Genomic DNA, 23,020 nt, shown 5'->3' on the forward strand with positions numbered 1-23,020 from the left:
GAATAATGTGGAGGTCAGAGGTACCTGAGCTGGAGGATGTGGAGTCAGTGACTCTCTACAAACGGTAAGTCAGAACATACCCTTTCAATTACTCACGCACCAAAGTGCACAATAATAGGAGGCAGACCAGTGGAAACGTTGACTTTGTGACAACTTTAACTGGGTCATTATGTTTAGATTTTAGTCACTTCAGTCCAAGCTTTTGGTGAAAAATGCACAAACTGGCCGAACTAATTGTTTATTGTAACCCAAAACACGCTGTAACAGTCTGCTGCCAAAAGGCAATGTTGCTTGATTTGCTCAAAAGGGACCAGGGACATGCCTATTTCACTGAAATGTGCCTTTTTCCCAGATTACAAAGGATTAACAAGGTGAAACGGTGTTATGAATGAAAATGCTTACATTAAGGGCGTTTAGAGATAAACTACAGAATGAAAAACATGAGTGGACTCACATCTAAATGCACACAAACAGAGGTTTGGTCTCAATCATTTGCCTATTACATTGATGTTGCCAAAATATACTTTTAAAAAGATACTGGCTTACCACTGTTGGGGTCATTTTGAGAGTAGGGAAGTGGTTAATGCTCTCAAAATCAAAAGTTTTGAGTCCCGCTTTGGAGTCGTTTCATGTGTAGGTTTTCTTCGTTGATGGGTGTGTGACTGGTCCACGGTGTTTCCCGTCTTCACTTGGCAGAAATTGTCCTTCAGGGATCGTGAAGTTGGAGAAATCTGATAAAAACTAAATGGATGGGAATATCCAATTTGAGGTTTCAAGTGGAAGGCTTTTTTTGTTTTTGTTTTTCTTTAATTACAGGACACAGAGGAAACTAGTTCCACCATATGAATAAATGTCTTAGATAGGAGATAAATGTCTTTGATCATGCTTTTCCTTTTGTGTGGCTGGTTCTGGTGTGTTTCCAGGTCAGCCTTCACCTCTTTGACCTTCGGCCAAAGTTGAGCCTCAGAAGTAATCCAGGTTTCCACATTAACGTCATCACTCATCGACAAACTGCTCAACTTTTCAGTTCTAGTTTGAGAATTAGCTTTGGCATAGTGGTCAGTGGTCGATGCTGTCTCCTCAAAATTAAAGAGAAAAAAACTGGGTTCAAACCTCCTTCAGTGTTTTATCCTTCTTTTTTTGTGTGTATAATGACTCCTCTATGACTTTCCCTGAGTTCTGTGACATCCACCTCCATACAGATTGTTCTTTACTGACAGTACCGGTAATAGTAATAGTCCAGAGCATAAAGTTCCACCTTATGAGCCATTTTCAAAAAGTAAAATTTTCAGTGACTCCACGTGCCACTATCATGTACAGATCATCATACAGACCATAATAATGCAACAGAGGTTTTGCACTTTCACTTGAAAATGTTGTGTAAACAGGGTCTGAATGACCTGAGGGAAGTGGCTGGCTTGCAGGAAGTGAACATTGCCTCTTTTTTGCTGCAGCGCTTATATAGAATAGACATTTAGGATCGATGGATTCAGTGATGACTCCTCTGCCACATCAGTTTACTGACTTCCATCCCGTTTCAGAACTGCATGCAGAGCAGTTTTGGCAAGCAGAAGGTGAATATATCTGCATTCCTCAACAGAAAACTTAAACTCCTGAGTACCTTCTTAACTTTTGCACAGGTTGACGGAACTGTGAAGCGGACGTGGTCATCAGATTTAAAAAAAAAAACAAAAAACAAAAAAAAAGTTTTTAGACAGAATCTAATTTCCAATCGTTTCTAAGTGGATGAAGGCAGGAAATTAACATAGTGCCGGACAATTGGCAGGGCGTTCACGTTTGACCTCAGTGTTAGTGCGTGCGAGCGGGGATAAAGCAGAAACAGATAACAGTGGAAAGAGCAGCACACAAGTCCCACAAAATTTTCAACAAATTTATTTATCTGGAAGGAGGATCAAAAGCTGCGGATATATCATACCAGTCAAATATCCTTTGACATCTGTTGATTAGAGGGAAAACATGAATAACACAGCCTCATCATTGCCATTTTACAGGCTTTGATCTGTGGAGAAACATGAATCAAATTCCGTCTTGAAGAAGGAGGAGTTTCCTCAGCATCAGATTTTACATGTTTGGAAAATATGTCACTTACTGGTAATCAGCACGTCATTGGAAGTTAACTGCAGGAACACTCTGACAGTGTGTGTGGAACTGGTTTTCTGTTCAGGAGTAATTGCTCTGAAACCTCTACATTTGGAAACCATGTGCTCTTTTCCATGCATCCCTGATTGAAACAAATGAGGCAAATAATTGCAAGTGTGGTCAGTTTACTGGGGCGAGGCCTGTCTGCAGGGCACCTCCACATCTCAGAACAAACGACTGTATTTACACAGTTTGATTTCCACAAATATTTTAATCAATGCAACGACTTGGAAAGCAGCAGTGCTGGTTGTGATAATTAACACTCTCATAGTCTCTGAGGCTCCTGCAAGAGCCATAATGGCGGACACCGATGAACAGTTGCAGTGAGTAAGTAATGAGCCGACAGCGACACCTTCAGGAGGGAAGGAGGAAGTTTTTTTTCAACATATTTATAACCAATGACGTATAGAATTACTAATTAATTCTATACGTCATTGTTTATAACAGTTTTGTCAATTTTGCGTTTAGTGATCAATGACACTACATGAACAGTACAAGTACAACAGTACGAGGACAAAATAAAAAGAAAAAAGAAACAAAGAAAGACAAAGTTACATCTCATGCTTGATAAGGGATGTCCAACATATTTCAGTTAATTTGTCATATTCAGTGCAAATCTCGAGCGATTGAATAATATCATAATAACCTTTTAATTCAAACTTCAAAGTTTTTCTTTGTTTTGCCCAAGAAATGAATGGGAAAATTACTACAATCTCAACATAAAGCCAATTTTAATGAAACATTTTCATGCAAAATATCTCTCTGCGAACACTTTGCGAAGCTGGGTCTGGGAGTTTCATTCTAGAAGTCAAATCTGAAATGTATCTATTTATCTAGTTTACCCGAGATCATTCACAGTTTTATGGACCAGAAGTAACATATTGAAGTCAATCCTTTGACACACAGGTAGCCAGTGCTGAGACTGAAGCTCAGGTATATGCTCCACTCTTTGTGTTGCTGAGGATTCGGGAGGGGATTTATTACCGGGACCTGAAAACACACTGGTACAATAATCCAACCCGCTGAAAACAAAGTGTGTGGCCAAGTTTCTCTGAATCTTGTTCGATCAGAAGTCCCTTAATTCTTGCAATTACATTTCAGATGGCAGTGAGCTGATTTTGTTATTGTCTCAATGTGATCGATGAATTTCAGGTTAGTTTGTGGGCATCGAGTCTGCCAGGGGAGCTGGCTAAACACTCTTGCATACTCTTCAAGAGATTTGAGGATATTATATTTCAAGAAATTCTCAATGAGTAGATTAAACTCCATCTTTACTAAAAACCAACTTACAGAATATCCCTTTCAGATCGATGGAGTATGTCCATTCTATTCTATTCTATTCTATTCTATTCTATTCTATTCTATTCTATTCAGAGGAGGAACTGCAGCTCGTGCTGATGATGCTACGTCGACACCGCACGACGTGGAAGAGTGAGGGGGAGGGGAGGGGCTGAAGGGGGGTGCGACGTGACGTTCAACACGGCATCCTTCAAAATAACAGTATCGACAAACAAAACGGCTTTTAACCATTTAATATGCTTGTAAAAATACAACTAAATGTATCTACATTTGAATTTTAGTCGAAGGTTATACATTTTTTTCCTTTATTGTTGAATTAACGTTCATTGAAAAGAGATAAATCCTGGCAACATTTTACTTTGAAGCGATGCGAGTAAAGCTGGATGCAGGGATTTTTTTCTGACACACGATCATGAAAACGGGAGAAAAAAAAGCATGAAAACGGGATAACAAAGCACGGAAACGAAATAAAAAGCATGCATGTAGCATGTAATGAGAGTTAACAGCAGCATCGCTTCCCTGTTGGCTTTATTCAACCTTGCAGACCTGCTTCCGGTGGACTTTATTTGCCTCCTGTATCGGATTGGAAGCTAGCTGTCATTAGCATCCTGCTAGCAGCTACATCAGCACCATTGGCATCCCTTGTGAGCGCACTGCTTCTGGATTAAACTATTGTCAGCTTTGAAAATGCCGCGTTTGATGTCATGATACCAATGCGAGTTTGTGTCTTGCAGAGATTGCATGATGGCAGACAGTATAATGAGCAAGGCTGCAACCATGGAGATCCCCATTAACAGCAATGGAGACACAGGGAGTCTTCCAGAGGATGACAGTCTGGAGCAGGTCAGTCGAGCCTCCTGCTTTTAAAATGCACATCTTGCGTTTGTGAGCCTTTTCTTTTTTCTTTTTATTTATTTATTTATTTATTTTTTTTTTTACTGTGGCAGTCCAGCCAAGTGTTATCTAACCAAGTCCAGGCCTGCAGCTATATACCCTCTAATCACATTAGTATGGATAATGTGGGAGAGGATGGAGTGGCAGCAACATTATAATATGATAGAAGATTTTGTTTCTCAAGCTGTCAGTCTTCGTTTGATTTATAGTCAAGCCTGGATCTGGTGCAGCCCAGCAGGTCTAGAAGCTGTAATGCCAAAAAGCTGTTATTTGATGTAAGACTAATGTTGATAGAGGGTGATGTTTTTAGGTTATATTGAAATTTCTGTGTAGAGATTTGGGGCAATACCTACAATTATTCCCTACCTTCACTGTCTATGCCTAAAAAAAAAAAAAAAGGCCTCAAAGATCATTCGTAAGACAGAGATCACAGATGACAGTCAAAAGCATTAAAATTCACTGCTCTGGTTCATCTATAAACAGACTGCTGCTGAGCTCAAGCAGTGGCCAACCATGAAGCATTTCACACAGCTGCAAAAAAACCCAAAAACAAACAAAAAATAAATGATGTTTATGAAGTACAGGGAGGAAGTATCCTTTAGGTGCTTTTTTTTAAAAAAACCCAAAAACATTCTATTTATTTGCTGAATGCTTTCTTTGCTTTGCTTAATGGTCATTCAAGTTTCTGAAAGTTTGAATACGTAACAGGCTGACTGGAGAGGGGTCAAGATTTCATATGCTTCTGCTTCTTCCTGCTCCTTTTTGAGCATGTTATTTATTATGGTTGAAATCAAACAAACAAATGAGCAAATGTAACATTGCAGTTTGAGGTATAAAAAGAAGAGTTAAGGATGAAAATTTAGTCAAATCGTACTGTTTCATGAGCTGGATGATTGAAGTCTGAAGAACAGATTAGTCTGAAAAGATGAACAAGAATTGGCGATAGAGTGAAAAATAAGGTAAAAAGATTGGCATAAATGTTAGCAAAAGCAACATTCATCCATCCATCTTCAATAACACTGTCCAGGGTTGTGGGGCGCTTGGAGCCAATCCCAGATTTCTGTGATTCTGTCACAGCAGTCAGATTCTGTCAAGTTCAGTATGGAATCTTTTAACATTTATTGGATGTGTTTTTGTACAGTTGATGGTAAAGTAACTTTAATTTTGAAGTCATTGTGTATAGAGGATACATTTACTCCCCCATCTGCTCTAAAAATAATAAATAATGATAATGATAAATACGTTGGATAACAGTGGATCAAAAAGCTCCAAAAGAATATCTTGTTCTACATTCTAAATGCTTTGTCAATATGCATATGGTAAAAAGTACAGATCAATTTTCTTTTGATACATTTCATTTCCATGTGTTCCTCTGGTCTAATGTGCAGGATCTGCAGCAGGTGATGGTGTCTGGACCAAACCTGAATGAAACCAGCATTGTGTCAGGAGGCTACGGAGGACCTGCAGGGGGCATCATTCCAACCAGCTCCATCAAAGGTAGGGCTGGCCCATTATGCAGGACTTTCTTTCTTTAATGGCCACAGACACCGTGTGCTTTGCAGAGATATCAAAAATGTAAAGCTGCATTAATTTAGCTGTACTGTGGCTTAGTATCGTGCCGATTCTTCAGATTACTGTGGTCGCCTTTCAGTAGAGACGACCTTGCTTTCCAGATCTCCCCCTCTCTGTTGGTTGTGGCTGTTTCGCCACAGATATGTGAGTGTTACAGTTCTTCAGGAACAAATAGCCCGATACTTGATGCTCATTCAATAATCACAGCAGCAGCTTTTCCTCTTTATCTGTTCGTGTCACTGGAGAGCTGCGGAACTTGAGGCTCCTGCTTTATGTTACAAACATATTCCATAGGGCCTGCAGTCCGCTTCAACCCCGAGTATCTGGACAGGAGACGAGCCCCTGCAGCAGGACCAGGTGGCTGTGTGCTCAATGACGACCCTTCATTTGTTTTCTCAGTTAACCTTTATGTGTTGCTCGTGAGGGAGTTTAATGCATCTTTGCCTGTTCTTATTTGACTCACGGCTTCAGACCAGAGAAATGTTTTTTGCAGAAACGGGGTTGCACTAACCTGATATTCCAGGGCCGCTGCTTGAGATGTTGTACTGATGTCCTATTTTGTACTGTAAAATGCACTTTGGATGACTACTTCACCCTCACTGATTTCTTTGTTCTCATCCCATAAAGTCACTTCTTCTCAAACTTCATTAATCCTGCATGATAAGCATGCATGGTGGTTTATTATTAGCTCCAAACCTTCTCATATTTCCTCTCAGCTTCTGTCTGTACTTCACCGCCGCATTTCACAGCACTGATTTATTTATTTATTTACTTTTGTATTTATTTATATTTCGTTATGTCCTCTTCTCATTCTGTCCTCCTAATCACCGCCATGCTCATTTCAGACATTCGCATGAAATCCAGAGGCGCTAACTTGCCTAACAGTCAGTCTTGTGGCAGCCGACTTGCTCATCACACTGAGCAGCATCCAGGTACCACCCGGCTCATCTCCATCTCCATACTGTCTTCACTTAATGTCACCTAGTGTCCAGTCCAGTTATAATCTTGTCAACCAAAAATAAAATGTTCAGTAGGTAGGATGACAATGAATGTCTCAAACATGCGTCTCTTTTTCTCTCTTGTTTTTTTCCCTTTAGGGTCAACAAATCACAACACTAATTCAAGTGAAGAAGTCACTCGCGGTGTGGCTGTGGAGAAGCTGGACAGCGTGAAGAAATGGGGCATTAACACATACAAGGTATTACAGTATTTAGATAAGGGGTGTCAGACTCACTTTCCCTCAGAGGCTGCTTTTGTTTTTACTTGAGCACAGTTTGACCAGTAAATAATTAATAACATTTTAATATGAAAATAATTAAAAACTCAATCCCTGTCTTGGTTTTAGTGCAACAAAGTGTTAATACGCCTTTAAGAAGATCACATTTAATGAACTTTCCTTTGACAACACATGACAGGCCTGAAATTTGAGTAGAAGAACTGACATTTCAACAATGTTCAGTCAGTTCAATGACACACACACGCTGTAACTTACAGATCACGGTGGGTTTTTATTGCCCTATTTACATCTTCACAGGCAGAAAACATTTGGCCACATGTAGCTCGAACTCACAAATATAGTCAGTTAGCTCATATTATGATCATAATAACCTGTCAAAATGTAGAAATTATCTTTATAATATACAGATTTTTACATATGTGTAGTAGTCCAAACTACCTTAACTGATTAATTACTTTAAACCCACCAAAGTGCGCCCCAGGTAGTGAAATAAATTACAGTTATTGTCGTAATTTCTCACAGTTCGCAAATTTCATCTTGTAAGCCAGATTGGGCTCTAATGAGCCCGTTTTGGCCCACGGGCTGGATGCTTTAGCACCCCTGCTGCAGATGGTGTTGTAAGATGATATGGCTTTACTATAAGTTCTGTAGACCTCTTAATGTCATTGCATTTAGAGAATTGAAATGAAACACATTGCTTTAATCTGCAGAAATCTGCAGACTTGCTTCTCTCCACTATTCCAGCGGGAAATTATCAGTTTGACTTGATTTCTGTAACGTGGAAGTGGGACTTTTTCCATTTAAATAGTTATTAAATATAATAATTGCTCTGATAATTATTATATTTGATTATTATATTGACCCTGCAGTGCACGAAGCAGATGTTCTCGGAGAGGTTCGGCCGAGGCTCCCGGACCGTCGACCTGGAACTGGAGGCCCAGATCGATGTATTACGAGACACCAAGAGCAAATATGAAAACATCCTGAGACTGGCCACGGCACTGACCAGCCATTTCCAGAGCATGGTGCAGACACAGCAGGCGTTAGGCGACACCTTCACTGACCTGAGCCAGAAGTCACCAGAGCTGCAGGTAGAGATTGAACGAAGCGTTTCCAGTTTTACATGAAAGGCGAAGATGGGACAGAAGCTGAAACCTGTGTCTGTCTGCAGGATGAGTTTGGGTATAATGCAGAGACACAGAAGCTGCTGTGTAAGAATGGAGAGTCTCTGCTTGGCGCCATTAACTTCTTCGTGTCCAGCGTCGACACCCTGGTCAACAAAACGATGGAGGACACACTGATGACCATCAAGCTGTATGAAAATGCCCGGTAAGAATACCTCGGGGAAAATAAAACCTCGAGTTCCCGCATGTGTTTTACTTGTGTGTGATTTTGCAGACTGGAGTTCGACGCCTACCGCTCCGATCTGGAGGAGCTGAGTTTGGGTCCGAGGGACGCGGCCGCCATGGTGCGCATCGAGATGGCTCAGCACGAGTACCAGGTCCACAGAGACAAGTACGAGAGGCTGCGCAGCGACGTCACCATCAAGCTCAAATTTCTGGAGGAAAACAAGGTGTGGCTCGCATTTCACTTCCAATCCTGCATGTTTATGTTTCTCCCCGCCGCAGCCATGACTTCACCCCCGAATGCGATCGCCCGTGCAGCCTAATTTCGCCTCCCGCAGGGTGTGGTGGTTCAGAGAAACAGGGAGGGAAGTATGTTGTTCCTCCTTAAAAACAGTTATTAACATCTGCATTGACAGAGTTGCTCTGAATGAGGAAGAAAGTCGGAACAAGCACAAGCCTGTTGAAAAGCTTTCCAGTCCGTCCTCGGCCTTCTCACACCTCAGCAATTTGTCAAATTGCGTCTAGTTTTTTTGTACGAGATAAAGCTCAGGCGTGAATGTTGCTTTCAAACATTTCATGTTCCAGGTTGCATGAAGAAAGAATATTTCGGGCTTATAATGTTTTTTTTTTTTTTTTTTGCCGTGCGGTTTGTCGTTAAATAGTAAATAGGTGTGGTTTTGCTGCCCGAGTCTCATCTGAAAGCATCAACAGAATATTTTTTTTTTTTTTAGCAATTCTTTTCCGATTGATGAAAATGAAAACATTGAGATCAACATCCAGACTTTTCCTGTACATCATTAGATCTGGCCTGTTAGAGAAAGCATCTGGAGGCTATTTTTATTGCACATTTCAGCTTCATGGCATTGTAAAGTGTGTTAAGTCAACAAGCACGAAGCGCAACAAATACAGACTGATGAGGAAGGTGAGTGAAAAGCAGGAAATATTAAAACCTATCAGCAGTAGTTAAGAAGACAACGGATGAAACTAAATAAGTTAAAAACAACAAGCATTAAAAGTGTAAAAATGGGTCGTTGCTTCATTGAAAAGCAGATTCTGTTTCATCCTGCCACAGAGAGGAAAGCAGATTCGATTCAGACAGCCCACATGTTGTGTTTTTAATGCTTTACCTCACAGTCTTGCTCAAGCTTCCCACATGACATAACACACTGTTTGATTTAAACAATGGAAACCTCCAGCTAAGGCAAGCAAACACATCTCCTCCCTCTGTCACTACGCACGGCAGCGTTACGCTCTTTCCATCGTCAGGTCATCCAGGAGCGTTGAGTCAACAAGTCGAGAGAATCTGCACAATCAGCACTTCTGACAGACAAGCAATGGCTGAATGTAAAAACATTAATCTATGAGGAAAAATACAAACTAGTTATGAAATAGAAATAGTTACTCTCTCTGACAGCATTTTAGTCATCCCACTGTAGTCTTTTCCTTATACTTCTAACATAAGACGTAATATATCTCACCTGCCAACAGGCAGCCTGACAAGAACCAGTGCTGCTTATTTCAGCCTTCTGTGGTCATAATATAATGGCTAATGAGTGTTTTGTCATACATTATTGAAGTATATGAGCTTATCAAATTGTTTTTGCATGATTACCAATCAAAAAGAATAAGGAAGTTGCTCCAGTCCAGTTAATAATCATGCGACTTATTTACACAACGTGCTCCAACATTGACCTCAGTTATGAGCCGCCTCTTCTTTAATGAGAAAAATGGGACAAATATGAACATCAGGGGTGTCAAACGCACAAAACAGATAAAATATATATTCCATAATACCCTTTAAATTTAAACTTTAAGTCTTTTCTCTATTGTGGTGTAAATGCTTGGTGGTTTGTCTGGGAGTATTGGGTTCCATTTTGGCCCACGGGCCTTATGTTTGACACCCCTGATCTCCAGTGTTCAGTTTGCTTCTTTAGCTTCTTCTTTTTTTTTTTTTTTTTTTTTTTTTTTTTTTTAAGCTGCATCCATTCCAGATTAACTGAATTCCTAAAGTTTTTTTCTCAGAATGCAGGTTGTGTTCCTCTCAGACTGTTGACATTGCGTTTGCTCTCTCTGCTTCTCCACCCCCGCCCCACCCCCCTCAGGTGAAGGTGATGCACAAGCAGCTGCTCCTCTTCCATAACGCCATCTCGGCTTACTTTGCTGGCAACCAGCAGCAGTTGGAACAAACTCTAATACAGTTCAATGTGAAGCTAAAGCCTCCGGGATCAGACAAGCCGTCCTGGCTGGAGGAGCAGTGATGAACGGCTCGGCCGCGTCCCACATGTACAGTCAGAAGATTCACCTTAGACGGACGAGAGAGTTATACGTGTAAAGAAATGAGCTGTAGGATCAGTATAGTGGCCAGAATATTTTGGTTTTTTTTTTAAATTCTGTATTATTTCTTACATCAATATTACTAGTATTTTCTTTGTTGTTAAATCGCAACTTTTCTTATCTTTAGTTCGCACAATCATCTACATGTATGTCACTTATTTATTCAAATTATGTGGAAACCCCCCCCTCTGGCAGTTTTGCACATGCATTGTTTTGTTTCTATCCATGTAATTTGTTATCATTTCGAATGTTAGGAATTCCACTAGTCTCACTAGGGAATTAGGGATACTGTTAAAAAGTTGGGGAATGTCTCTAATGAAACATAGATTCATGTTTTCCATATTTAAGTGAAAAACATGAGACATTATGTGCAAAATGATCCCACTTTTTTCCACCATGATTTTGTTTGATACCTGCCTTTAATCAGTTTACAGTTTACATCAAAGGGAAAATACACACAATGAAGATCAAGATTTTCTCTAGTCTGTTATACAATCATGATTATTTGATCCTCTAAATTTTGGGTCCTTTCAGATACGGTACGTCACTATAAATCCAGCTTTGTTAGACGGATCTGTCTTTTATATTTCAGAGTTTACAGATGGAAACAAGCCTGACGAGAAAAAAAAACAAACTAACATTTAAAAGCATAACATGTACTGTATGGTTTGCAGTAATTAAGCATCAATACGTATATTAGATACTTTAATACTACACACATGTATCTCGAATGCCATAAAGAAATCAAAATGTTGGTACACATCAGTATTTGTTTGAAATACTGGAAAAACATGGAGCCACACGCACTTTAGGTTACGGAGCAATTTTCAGTGTCTCTTCATCGACTGAAGATTTGAACTCATTTGTCTCTTTTTTTGTTATTTATTCACAGATTCGTAACATGACGTATGTTACTCAGATCATTTTAAGTTGTAGTCTTGCTGATTGTCTTTATCTTGTTCTGCATTTCCAATAAAGTCTGCTGTATAGTTTGTTCCATTTAAACCAGCTGTTGGTTCACCTGTTTCATGACAATGTTCACAGATCAAATGGTAACTTTCTTTTTTTTTTTTTCTTCACAACAAAAAAAAAACTTCAAATTTAAAGGAAGGATCAATTTCACCAGTTCAATAAGTTCAAGCTGAAATTAGGCTGCAGGTGGCTTCTCAACTACAATGTGTTTGATCAACCTGGTTTAGAGGATGGAGTTAAATTTTCACCTGAATTCCTTTACAAACTGCAAACTAATTTTGATAAAAGCCTGTTGCTTCTCAAAACGGAATATCTACAAACTTTTTTCACATCAGAACACTGCCATATTAAGAATTTCAATCCAGTGAAGATATATCTGTTATTACATACAAGTACAAAATCAAAAACTGATCACGGTGTCACATTACATTTCAGAAATAAGCTAAAATAATAACTTTGTGCTTGCCTGTTGGTAATGTTATTAGCCACTAACAGAATGATAATTTAATTGAAATTTTAACGCAATTCGATGGCAGCCTTGTCTCCATAACTAAATGTCTTCAGTGTGTCTGTAGTCATTAGTTGATGAACAAAGACCGTCAGGTTTGTCGGGGGAGCACATTGAGGAAACGGTTTGAAATAGAGAAGCAGCATTTCGTGCCGTGTTGTGTCAGAGTTTCTCACAGCTTCGGCTGCATCACATTGTCAGATAAACTCCCCGGGACGTACGGAGTGCCAGCACATGGAGAATCTGAGCCAAACACACTATTAGCTGCAAATATCTAGATGAAATGAATTTGTGATAAAAAGTGAACCTGCAGAGCGATCTAAACACAAACAAGAGGTGTGTGACTTTAACAATCATGACTGTTACTGTCTGTATTTCTGCATGCAAGGCGTTTTTATGTAGAAAAGCTTTCTGTATCATTACTACATTACGTGAGGTATCAAAATTCTCCCCCTCAGTAGGAATGAAAGCTCAGGACCCATCCAAGATGGCCACCACATTGTCGCAACAGCAAACAACAAGCTGTGTGTGTGTGTGTATTCATACACATTCTCCAGTAATAATGCAGCCAGCTGCATCACTGATATCTCAGCTTCAAGTTTTGCCCTGTCATGTTAAGTTGTGATAACAAAAAAGAAATCAATATTTCCAACAATATGTCTTTGTTAATATTGTAGTGTTGCAATCTCGTTGCTATTTTTGGTGAACATGCACTTTGCCTTTAAAGCTAGAAGTTCTTGTGATATTTGGGTTCTACTTCCTGCTTGTTTGACTACTTCCTTGTTTGTTCAGTTCAGCGATGCTCTAATTTCTTTATAAAAGCTCCTCACATGCAGAAGGTCCAGATCATCTTGTCAGGATGGTAAATGGGTTTCACTCAGCCCACTTTACATTGCCAGTCACATTTACCAATTCACACACACCAGTGGAGGCGGGTGCCGTGCAAAGCGCTCACAGATGGGGAATTGAACGCGCAACTTTGTGATTGAGAGATGACTTGCTGTACCAACCGAGCCACAACCGTCATGTCAGAACCCGAGACGTGTCCAGATGATAGCGCAATAATAGAATCACATATGGAATTCAGATATAGACTGATGAATAACAGTTCTGCTGTTTATCATAGATAAGGTTTTAAAGAAAATTCCCTTAATTCCTTTATCTTCACCAGAACTCAGGATTAGGCTCACAGACAGCCAGGTATTGTACTGGTATCATATCATTATCAGCGGTACCCGCTCTGGATTTGTTTAATGAAGATAAGCGGTTAGTAACCATTGAACAGTGTAACCAGTGGTTACACTGTTGAGTTCTGAGTCTTAGTGTTTTTATATCTTGGAAGTTTGAGTTGTCAATGTTGAAGGGAGGTGATGCCAGCTATGCCAGCTGGGTCAACCTATCCTATTATGGAAAACTTTTATTTTATTGAGGATAATGAAATCAAATATTAGCTTCAATATGAAATCCAACATATGAGCTCCTTTAACATTTAAATTTGTGACTTAAGAATATTTTCAGGACCTTCAAGGACCAACAGGAGGCCGACACAACAACACAAACTGAGAAAGGAGTCAATGGAGAAAATCTCCTCAGTCAGAAAATCAATAGTCTTCCTCCTATCAGTTTCAGGCATAGTCCACAAATCCTGTTGATTTGCTCTCTCTCTCTCACACACACACACACACACACACACAGATAGCCATGAAGGCTGCTGGGCTTGAAGACTCCCTCTGCTTCCACTCAGGGCAGGATATATGGCTGAGGACAGACCTCTATAAGCCATGAGGCTCATAAAGCGGTGACTTCCTGTTCAGGGGAAGGTGTGGGCCGTCCTGTCATGAGTGAGGTGAGTTACCTGGGCGTGTCGGCCACTCTCAGGCGGTTTCGACACTCTTCTCAAAAGATCCAGGCTGATGTCAGTGTCTGCCTCGGACGCTTTGACAGGACTAAAGGAAAAAGTTTAGCAAGAGGAGAAGGAATTAAAAAAAGAAACAATACAAACAGATTCTTTCATTTGAAGCAAAGGTAAGTGTTTATCTTTATTCCTCAAAACTTGTTCCTGAAAACAATGGAAACAACAATCTAGCATGAAACACATTCTTGACTAAACTAGAAAAGAGTTGAATGATCACAGAACTGTTATGACTGTTTGATGCTTCTGGAATTTATCAGTTTCATCTGGATTGAAACTGAGCTTCAACTGCTTTTGTTTTCTTTTTTACAAGTGGCAGCTGGGTAAATTCTGAATCAGAGCTCTTATGTGGAATATGGATGGTTTAGATGATGTATGTGTCTCAGTGACACTGGACCAGTTGTTATTTTTGTGCTGAGAAAGGCAGCAAATGCTTTATCCATTACCGGAGTCTGCTCCTCTCTGCTTCAGTGTACATGGGAATAATTAAAGCTGTGTCCCCACCCTGTTGTGTTTATTTCAGTCTTAATGTTTCATCCTAGCTGACAGTGTTTTGGACTCGTCTCCTGCTGCGCCATCTGGATTTCTTGCGGGATCCTGAGCATGGTTGCATCCAAAAACTGCTGAGACTTCCTCCAAAAAAATGCAACCAGGCAGTCCAAGCATACCTCCACCTCCTCCTCCTCCCCCTCCCCCTCCTCCACCACCTCCACCTCCACCAGCTCCTGGCCTTCCTCCACCCCTGCATGGCTTCAGTTCAAAGCTGGGGCGCCGCAGCTCCAGAATGCGTAATTTCAACTGGGAAACCCTCCCCAAACACAGTGTGATTGGAAAGCACAACATCTGGACAGTGGACAAGCCTGACGGAGAGTACGAGCTGGACACTGACCGCATGGAGGAGTTGTTCAGCCACAAGCAGCAGCAGCAGCAGCAGCAGCTCAAGACGGCCCACCGCCAGAGCGTGAGGGGCCTGCCGGCCGCCGCCGCAGGGGGGGAACTGGTGAGTCCGCAGGTGTGACCAGTGTGGGAACTGAAGCACTTCCCTCAGCGAAAGGCCAAGGGTTGAACAGGCAGACATTAAAATGTCTGGTACTGACTGAACTATGTAACGCTGAGAGAAGAGGCTTTTGGTAATGAATAAAACACATCCTCAGCAATCATACACCTAATATATTGCATAGACACAATATATTATTTCTAGGGAAGTTGTGTAGTTTGTGCATTCTTACTTAACATTCTGTGCTTTTGTTGAGTAGAGTGGTATATAAAGTGGACGGCTGCATAAATGTGTTCGCCTTTTATCAAACTTTGAAACCTCCGTCGTTATAAAACTGAAAAACAAACCTTAAAAAGTAATCATAGTGCGAAGTCTGTATTGGATATCGTGTGTTGCTGCAGAGCGTCTGAATATGAGGGTGGAGTGTTACTATTCTTCATATCTGTTTGCTAAAGGAGGGTAATGCAGCCTGTGTAGTCTACTGCTTCTGTTATTGTATTTAACAAACACAATAGCTTTTTAGAGAGAGAAACATTGAGAAAATATATTGAAAGTGGTACCTTTGGCCTGATTGCTCGATACAATCAACTCCTGGAAATCACAACCTTTGGAGCACTGTGTTTGTTTTAGGAGCGGTGACAGTTGGGATGAGAAACACAAAGTTTGAGCCAATACTGAAGTTATCTTTTGGAATGATTACACTGAAGCCTGTGTTTTGTTTTGATCCTCAGATTTCCATCCTCAGCTCCAAGAGGAGTATGAACATAGGAATTTTCCTGAAGCAGTTCAAGCGGTGAGTCAGAGCTCATATTCCGAAGGTGTGATTGGTTTTTGCACAATAATCCTGCGGCCTTCCAGAGTACAACACATGATGAGACAGACAAATCATCGCGCTCACAAAACTTTTGAGAGCTGGCGTGTCCGGACAGGTCGGATCCGCTCTGTTCTACAGCTCCAACAGGTTACGTCCCAGAAGTGGCCTGCACTGCAACCATCGAGAGGCATTGTAAATGTATTGCTTTGGGCAAATCAACATTTACAATGCTGAATAGAAAATGGAAACAGAATATTTTGGATCACGGAACATTACTATTAAATCTGAGTAAAGTAGAGAAACATTCAATATGCAAGAATATATATCTCTGCCATACCATTATTGCCAAATAATATTTCCAAATGCCTGTCTTTGTGAAAGTCTTTACATCATTCTCACTTCCTGCTCAGCATGGATCTTTCCAGAGATCGAAATCAGAAATGTTTCTGTTTCTCAAAGCATTTCCAGCAGGTAGAGGCTTGTTGGTTCCAGCAGCCAAACCTTTCCAAGCGTGCAGAAAGTTCAGCATTAACAGACTCACACAGCACTGGAAAACAACCCCAAAAATCAAACTAATCATGACGAAGCTCTCTGTGTTCATCCTCCTGTGTCCACAGGCCGCTAGAAGACATGATAGAAGACATTAAATTGGGAGAAAGTCGCCACTTCGGTTGTGGAAAACTTCAAGAGATGTGCAAGCTGCTGCCAGAAGAAGGAGAGGTACTGACTCATTTCTCCTCTGTTGAGTCATGTTCATCTGACTCCCGTGTTGCTTGTAGTTACGCCTCATAAAACTAAAGTCTGATTATATTTATTGATTAATTTGTGGTCATATTTCCGCCGCAGGTGAAGCAGCTTGTACGTTTTAAAGGCGACCGCTCGGGTCTTCCGGAGGCGGATCTCTTCATGCTCATGCTGGTCCAGATTGCCTGGTGAGAATAATGAGCAGTGAGTTACAGGAGCTAAATGCCCGATGGTTCATTAATGTCAGAAACATTGTGTCTGTCAGCTATGAGGAGCGTCTGAGCTGCTTGGTGCTGAAAGAGGAATTTTTCCCCCTCATGAGTGAAATGAAAGAACTAATCAAAACGCTGACAACTGCTGGACGAGGTATTGTTTGATTTTTGTTATGTGGATTCATAATTGAAAGCTGTAAACCTATTTTTAAGCTGACAGTGTGTCCTCCCCTTTAGAGCTGCTGGAGTCTGATCATCTTCATTCTGTCATTCGTTTAGTACTGAAAACTGGGAATTATATGAATGCTGTGAGTATGAAATGTGTAATTAAATAGCTTTACTGTGTATTTCTTTGTATTTCTCCATCTACTCTCATTTTTACTTATTGCAGCTTAATATTGTTGCACACAATCCCCTACACACATTGAACATGACCTTTTTCATTTACATAGAAATACACACATTTTTGTGATTGTATTTTATGTACATTTTTCATTGAAAGAGCATGTGAATGCGACATTATTTTACTAAAAGATTATTTAGGTTTGTTTTTCACTTTTCTTACACAAAGATTATGTGTATATGCCTTTCATTTTTCTAATTTAAATTTTTTTTATACATAGACATTATGGGAATTTGCATTTTTTTAAAAAAGCATAATTTATTATTTAAATTTTTAATAAATAGAGATTTTGTGAATAGCCCTTTTTTTTTTTTACTAGTACCATGGTATTCAATTACTATGATTATTATGATTATTGTTAACTTTTGGAAATTCTGTATTTTTAGATAATCACCCCTTATTTGTTTTTAATTCCATTTTATGTTTATTTTCATCTGTAAATATCCCTTCATACCATGTAAAATTTTAAAGGTTTTTAAATACTGTGATTTTAGATGCTGTTGATTTATCTTTTTTAAATGATTTTTTTTCAGTGTATTTTTTTTAATATTTTCACAAATTAATAGTAATAGCAAACAGTGAATAGGCAGTAAATGAAAAGCTGATGAAAATATGCCTATAATTTTTCACATTTTTCTGTTTAACTAACTGTAACTAATAAACCTCCTGGTCCTGGTCCTGGTCCTGGTCCTGGTCCTGATCCTGGTCCTGGTCCTGATCCTGATCACAGGGGGGTTATGCAGGCAGCGCGATCGGCTTCCGGATGTCGTCTCTGCTGAAGCTCGCCGACACTAAAGCCAACAAACCTGGAATGAATCTCATGCATTACGTTGTGATGGCAAGTACCTTTATTGTTTCTTAAACAGATTGCTGTATGGAGTTACAGTTCCTGTAGATTCTGAGTTTACTCTTTACACAAACTTTGCTTTTTGCAGCAAGCCCAGAAGGTCGATATGGCTCTACTTAAATTTTCAGAACAACTCCAACACGTTGAAGCCGGAGCGAGGTAAACAAGATTAGTTTTTCTTTAATATGCCATAAACCTCAGTGTGATTTGTTTATAAATGTTTCTCACATCTTGTAAATCTGTCTTTTAGAATAAACAAAGAAGACATTCAAGCCGATTTTAAAAGACAAATGCAAAAAGTAGAAAATGCCAAAGCAGACACCTTAAAGCTCCATGACCTGAAGGCACAGATGGAGGATTTTCTAAAGGTGATGACATCCTTCAGCTCACTGTGTGAATCTTGACATTGAGTGCCCTTTCTGACATTTTGATCTGGACCCCCGCTTAGGAAGCTGAGGTCTGCTTGTCAGAAACAGAGACTGAGCTTGAAGAATTGCAGTCGGTCAGTGACTTGGTGGCGGAGTACTTCTGCGAGGACCCTCAGAAGTTCAGGCTTGATGAGTGCTGCTCCATTTTTAAATCTTTTTGTGAGAGATTCATGAAAGCCATGCAGGTAAGCCTTTGTCATTGCTTGCTTATTTGAGGAAAAAAAAAAAAAACTGCCATATATAAATAGGTGTGATTTTCCGCAGGAAAACAGAGCTCGAGAGGTGGCCGAAGTCAAACGCCGGCAAAGAGACAGACTGCAGAACGCAGCCAAGCGCAGGTCGACAGCGACGTGCTCCAGCAGAGACAAGGAGATGGACGGGATTGCATTGGAGTCCATCCTACAGAGGTTCCTCACCAAACGCAACTCCAGGACGAGATCTGGGAGATCCTCCTCGACTCATGGAAGCCCGAGGAACAGCAGTCCCAATCGTAGAAGCCCCAACGTTGGCAGCCTGTCAGAAATTACCTCCAATAAAGACCCTTCTCCTGAGAATCAAAAGGGCGGAGAAACTTTAAGCGCTAAAGAAAGAGGAAGAAAAGAGTGGAATTCAGCATTTGAGCTCACACAAAATGAAGCTCAGACAAATAGAGACAACAGTGATGACAGCAAGGAAGACAGAGTTATTCCACAAGGAGAGATGAAACCTTCCAACATCAAAGACTCAGAAGGATTTACACGCCCAGACAAAACTACCAGTGACGTTACCTCAACACTGAGACCTTTGCCATCCATCACTGATGACGGTCAGGAAGATCTGCAGGATAATACTGAAGAGGAGGCTCAGAAGCTGCGTGAGGTTTCTAAAAAAGTCTTGCATTATCAGAAAAGCCGTGGCAGTACGTCATCTGGAGAGCACTCAGTGGAAAGTCTCAAGTCTCCTGGTCCGACTGCGCGTTTGCCTCGTCAACACACGTTTGACGAAGCTACAAGAAGGTCCATCGAAGATCAGAATAATGACGATCTGTTCCGAATCGTACTCGACCCCCAGGCGTCTGCCAAACGCAACCTCGGCCGTCGCAATACTCTGCCTTCGAAAATCCCCAAAACTGAGGGAGAGGAAGATAACATGTGGGCTCCACTTGCAGTGAAGTCTTCAAAACCTGCAACGCCAGAAAAAAGAAACTTATCAGGAGAAGCAGCTCGACCCTCTCCCACAAAATCAGCTTTTAACTTCACTGACCTCCAGGACCAGAAGTCCCCCTCCTCTCAACGGAAAAGCAACCCGTCCCTTTCTTCAGACCAACCGGAGGACGGCTGTTTGGAGATTAACCATCCAGACAAATCAATAGAGACCACGGAGAAACATCTGCTGATGAACAGTGAGAATATTCCCCCGCGGAGCACGTGGTTTAAGACTGAGAGCCAGGGAATGTTTTTTAACCTTTTCAAACGCTTTGGAGATATGAACAAGCAGCAAAACAGTAAGGACACAGTCCAAAAAGGCACAGGGACGGGTGTGTGAGCACCAACACACACCAAATCCATTAAACTGTTGTGTTACCTGCAGTTAACGCATACAAGATACTTTCTGATGGGCTGTCGTGGTGACGATATAGTGTTATTTTTTTTATTTAATTGTCGCACAGTGATGTAGTCCCCGGTTCAGTGCCGAGCTTGGGGCCTTTCAGTGTTTGCATGTTCTTTCATGCATGCAAGGGTTTTCTCCAGTTTATCGACAGCTATTTTTCTGTGTACCTCTGGCACAAGTCCCAAACCGGGATAAACAGTGACGGTAGCATCAGGAAGGGGATCCGGTATCAAACGTGTGCCAAAACAAACACGCGGATCAGAGACGTGACGCTCGTTCGGGATCAGTCGAGGATGACTGGCAGAAGCGTGAAAGGTTTTCTAGTCATCAGGTAGAGACACGGGAGGATCTAAAAGACCGGAGGCTGAGTCAGAGAGGGCTGACGTGAAGATGGGCGAGTCAGATGGAGGAGATTAAAAACTGACAGATCAGAGAAACAGAAGAGTTGGGTCAGGGATGGAGGGTCAGCGATGAAGCTGAGGAGGTTGACATGGTCCGGACAGTTGCTAGATAGAGGATATATTGGATGAAGGATGTTGAGAAGAGGAAGATCTCAGAGGAGATTCATGGATGGAGTGAAGAAAAGACATTGTGATTGGATGAGATGGAGGAACCATTCAGAAGATGAAGAGGTCGAGGAGGTCGACTCTGTCTTCCTCCCACTGGATGTCAGTCCAGTTGGTGACTAATTGGCTCCAGGTTATTTTGAACCTAAGATGGGTAAAGAAAGTGTATAAGATGGATCAATGGATGGATGATAATGAGTTGTAGCATGAAAGTGGCCTTTTGAAAAGGTCAAAATGTGTCTTGGTTTAAACAAGAGGGGTTTTATTGCATGTTGTACCAGTATATGGCCACTAGATGGAGGAATATAACAGTATGATGGAAAGAGAGGTGTTGTGGATTTTCAGGAAATCTTTGTGTCCATTTTTTTTAATATGCAAACTCACTAACATGTTTGTATTTTTTAATAGCATTTCACATTGGTAAATATATGATAAATTACATAAAACAGTTTGTAAAAGTACTGATAAAGTGTCTCAAATGGAAAGAAAAGAGTTTTCAAACAAACAAAGCAAAATATTTTGTTGTTTATTTTTATGCTAGTCCTTATAAAGTCTCATTATTTTTTTTTATAGACTTTTATATTTACATTCTGAGTGCTTCTTAATCTTGTCGTCACTGAAGTATGTCAGAAATGTAGAGGAGAGCAGCTGCTTTCTGGGTCTTCCTCAATTCAACCATTGTTTCAATGGTAAATGGGTCAATGTTACAAAGCGGCCTGTATCTGAGAGAAGCCGGACCACGCACGCCGCTTTACAGCAAAGTCAAGGGTGTTGATCCCAAATTAACTTGAGACGAGATTACTGCGGTGGCAGAGCCAACACCTGGTGTCGAGGATAGAAAGTGCCAGCCTGCAGGAAGCCCACATACAATCCCGACACCTCCACCAGACATAAGCAGCAGGTCAGCCAGCCCTCAGTGTGTAGGAGTTCATTTTGTCTGTTCAACTTCTGCTTTACATAAGCAGCTGATACTACCGTCGCTGTTTTTCGGAACTATTTCAGGCTGAGTGTGACTATAAAGTGAAGAAAATGCTGCTCCAACTGGAGTAAACTGAACACTTTTTTTTTAAAACATGTTTTAGAATAAAGTATTTATAAGACTGAAATGCTATTGAAGGTGAAAATTCTGTTCTTTGTGACTGCATCAGTCATCATCTGAGTTTACTTATTGAGGATGCTCATATAATAAAGAAATAATGAATAATGTGTGTGGCTCTGCTTCCTGTTTCATTATATCCTTCATCTGTCTGATGTTTGTATTGTATGATAGCACTACATATAAAGAAAGAGGACACAGCATGTGAAATTATTTAAATCAAAGTTCGCCTGATCCATGTAGGTTTAACAGGATGTCTTGTACATTTGAATATAAAGAGGCAAAAATACATGTTTTCATCTCAGTGATCTTGAGGTTGCACATATAACACCTTTCTCTTACAATAAGTAAGATGACTGAAGAATTTCAAGCATGAGTCATGAAATAATTTGACGCTTTTAAAAATAGCAGAGAAAAGGTCATGAATGATCCTGCAGTGTAAATACATTATCACTTTAAGTCTTTTTTTTTTAACATTTGAAAAGCCCGTTTTAACTTTATTAAATCATTCTGTCTATTTTATTGTAGTTCTGTTTACTTGAAAACCATTAAAAACATGAAAAACCATTTTCGTGAAAGCACTTAGTCACCAGATTGCTGAATATGAACGTGGATTCTCTCACAGTCATTCTTGCTGGTCATGCAGGCTTTTTGCTGTTCGCTGCTGCAGCGGCCATCTTGACTAAACTGGAGGCAGTCTCCATGGCAACTCCATGTTGCAGACTAAAACCCAGAGATGACTGTGTTTGCCCATTCAGACCCCCCCCCCCAACACACACACACACAGACTCCCTCCTGCCTGCAGCAGCACAGCAGCCTTGCACAGAGCAGCACACCGTAATGCAGTGCCACCGTTCATTCATTCTCAATGCTTTGAGATCATAGTAAATAATAAATGGATTTGACTCACATGATTTACATCTAGAAGTACTGATTGTCACATTCATCCATTCAAGCATCAATGTGAGCATGTGAAGTGTTGGAGACGAAGGATCGGCCCACTAACCTCTGGAGAAGAAGACGATCTGCTCGAAATGAGTCACAGCTGCTCATAAATACTGGAATTATTGCCTTTTTTGAACCAGAGGA

General features: G+C 40.6%; 2 protein-coding genes across 4 annotated transcripts; both read left to right on the forward strand.

The window, feature by feature from the left end:
• The first annotated feature begins 3,872 nt into the window (after positions 1-3,872).
• On the forward strand, positions 3,873-11,523 carry LOC115401045 (arfaptin-2-like). 2 transcript variants are annotated; one of them, XM_030109182.1, is made up of 10 exons: positions 3,873-4,103; positions 4,194-4,302; positions 5,742-5,850; positions 6,220-6,282; positions 6,771-6,857; positions 7,023-7,123; positions 8,032-8,253; positions 8,334-8,491; positions 8,561-8,735; positions 10,611-11,523. In XM_030109182.1, exons 2-10 carry the CDS (start codon positions 4,201-4,203, stop codon positions 10,764-10,766), a joined length of 1,173 nt encoding a protein of 390 aa, XP_029965042.1. In that variant the 5' UTR covers positions 3,873-4,103; positions 4,194-4,200; the 3' UTR covers positions 10,767-11,523. The 2 variants fall into 2 exon arrangements, with proteins under 2 accessions (XP_029965042.1, XP_029965043.1); XM_030109183.1 differs by lacking the exons at positions 3,873-4,103; positions 6,220-6,282 and having other exon boundaries at positions 4,201-4,302; positions 10,611-10,766.
• Positions 11,524-14,220: 2,697 nt separating this feature from the next.
• Positions 14,221-22,041, forward strand: fhdc4 (FH2 domain containing 4). Of its 2 annotated transcripts, none has more exons than XM_030109477.1 (12): positions 14,221-14,347; positions 14,777-15,234; positions 15,963-16,024; positions 16,663-16,765; positions 16,892-16,977; positions 17,055-17,155; positions 17,239-17,309; positions 18,135-18,242; positions 18,340-18,410; positions 18,502-18,619; positions 18,700-18,864; positions 18,944-22,041. In XM_030109477.1, exons 2-12 carry the CDS (start codon positions 14,878-14,880, stop codon positions 20,201-20,203), a joined length of 2,502 nt encoding a protein of 833 aa, XP_029965337.1. In that variant the 5' UTR covers positions 14,221-14,347; positions 14,777-14,877; the 3' UTR covers positions 20,204-22,041. The 2 variants fall into 2 exon arrangements, with proteins under 2 accessions (XP_029965337.1, XP_029965336.1); XM_030109476.1 differs by having other exon boundaries at positions 14,226-14,347; positions 14,758-15,234.
• Positions 22,042-23,020: the final 979 nt, after the last annotated feature.

Source organism: Salarias fasciatus, chromosome 14, assembly GCF_902148845.1.
Source record: "Salarias fasciatus chromosome 14, fSalaFa1.1, whole genome shotgun sequence".
Classification (NCBI taxonomy): domain Eukaryota; kingdom Metazoa; phylum Chordata; class Actinopteri; order Blenniiformes; family Blenniidae; genus Salarias; species Salarias fasciatus.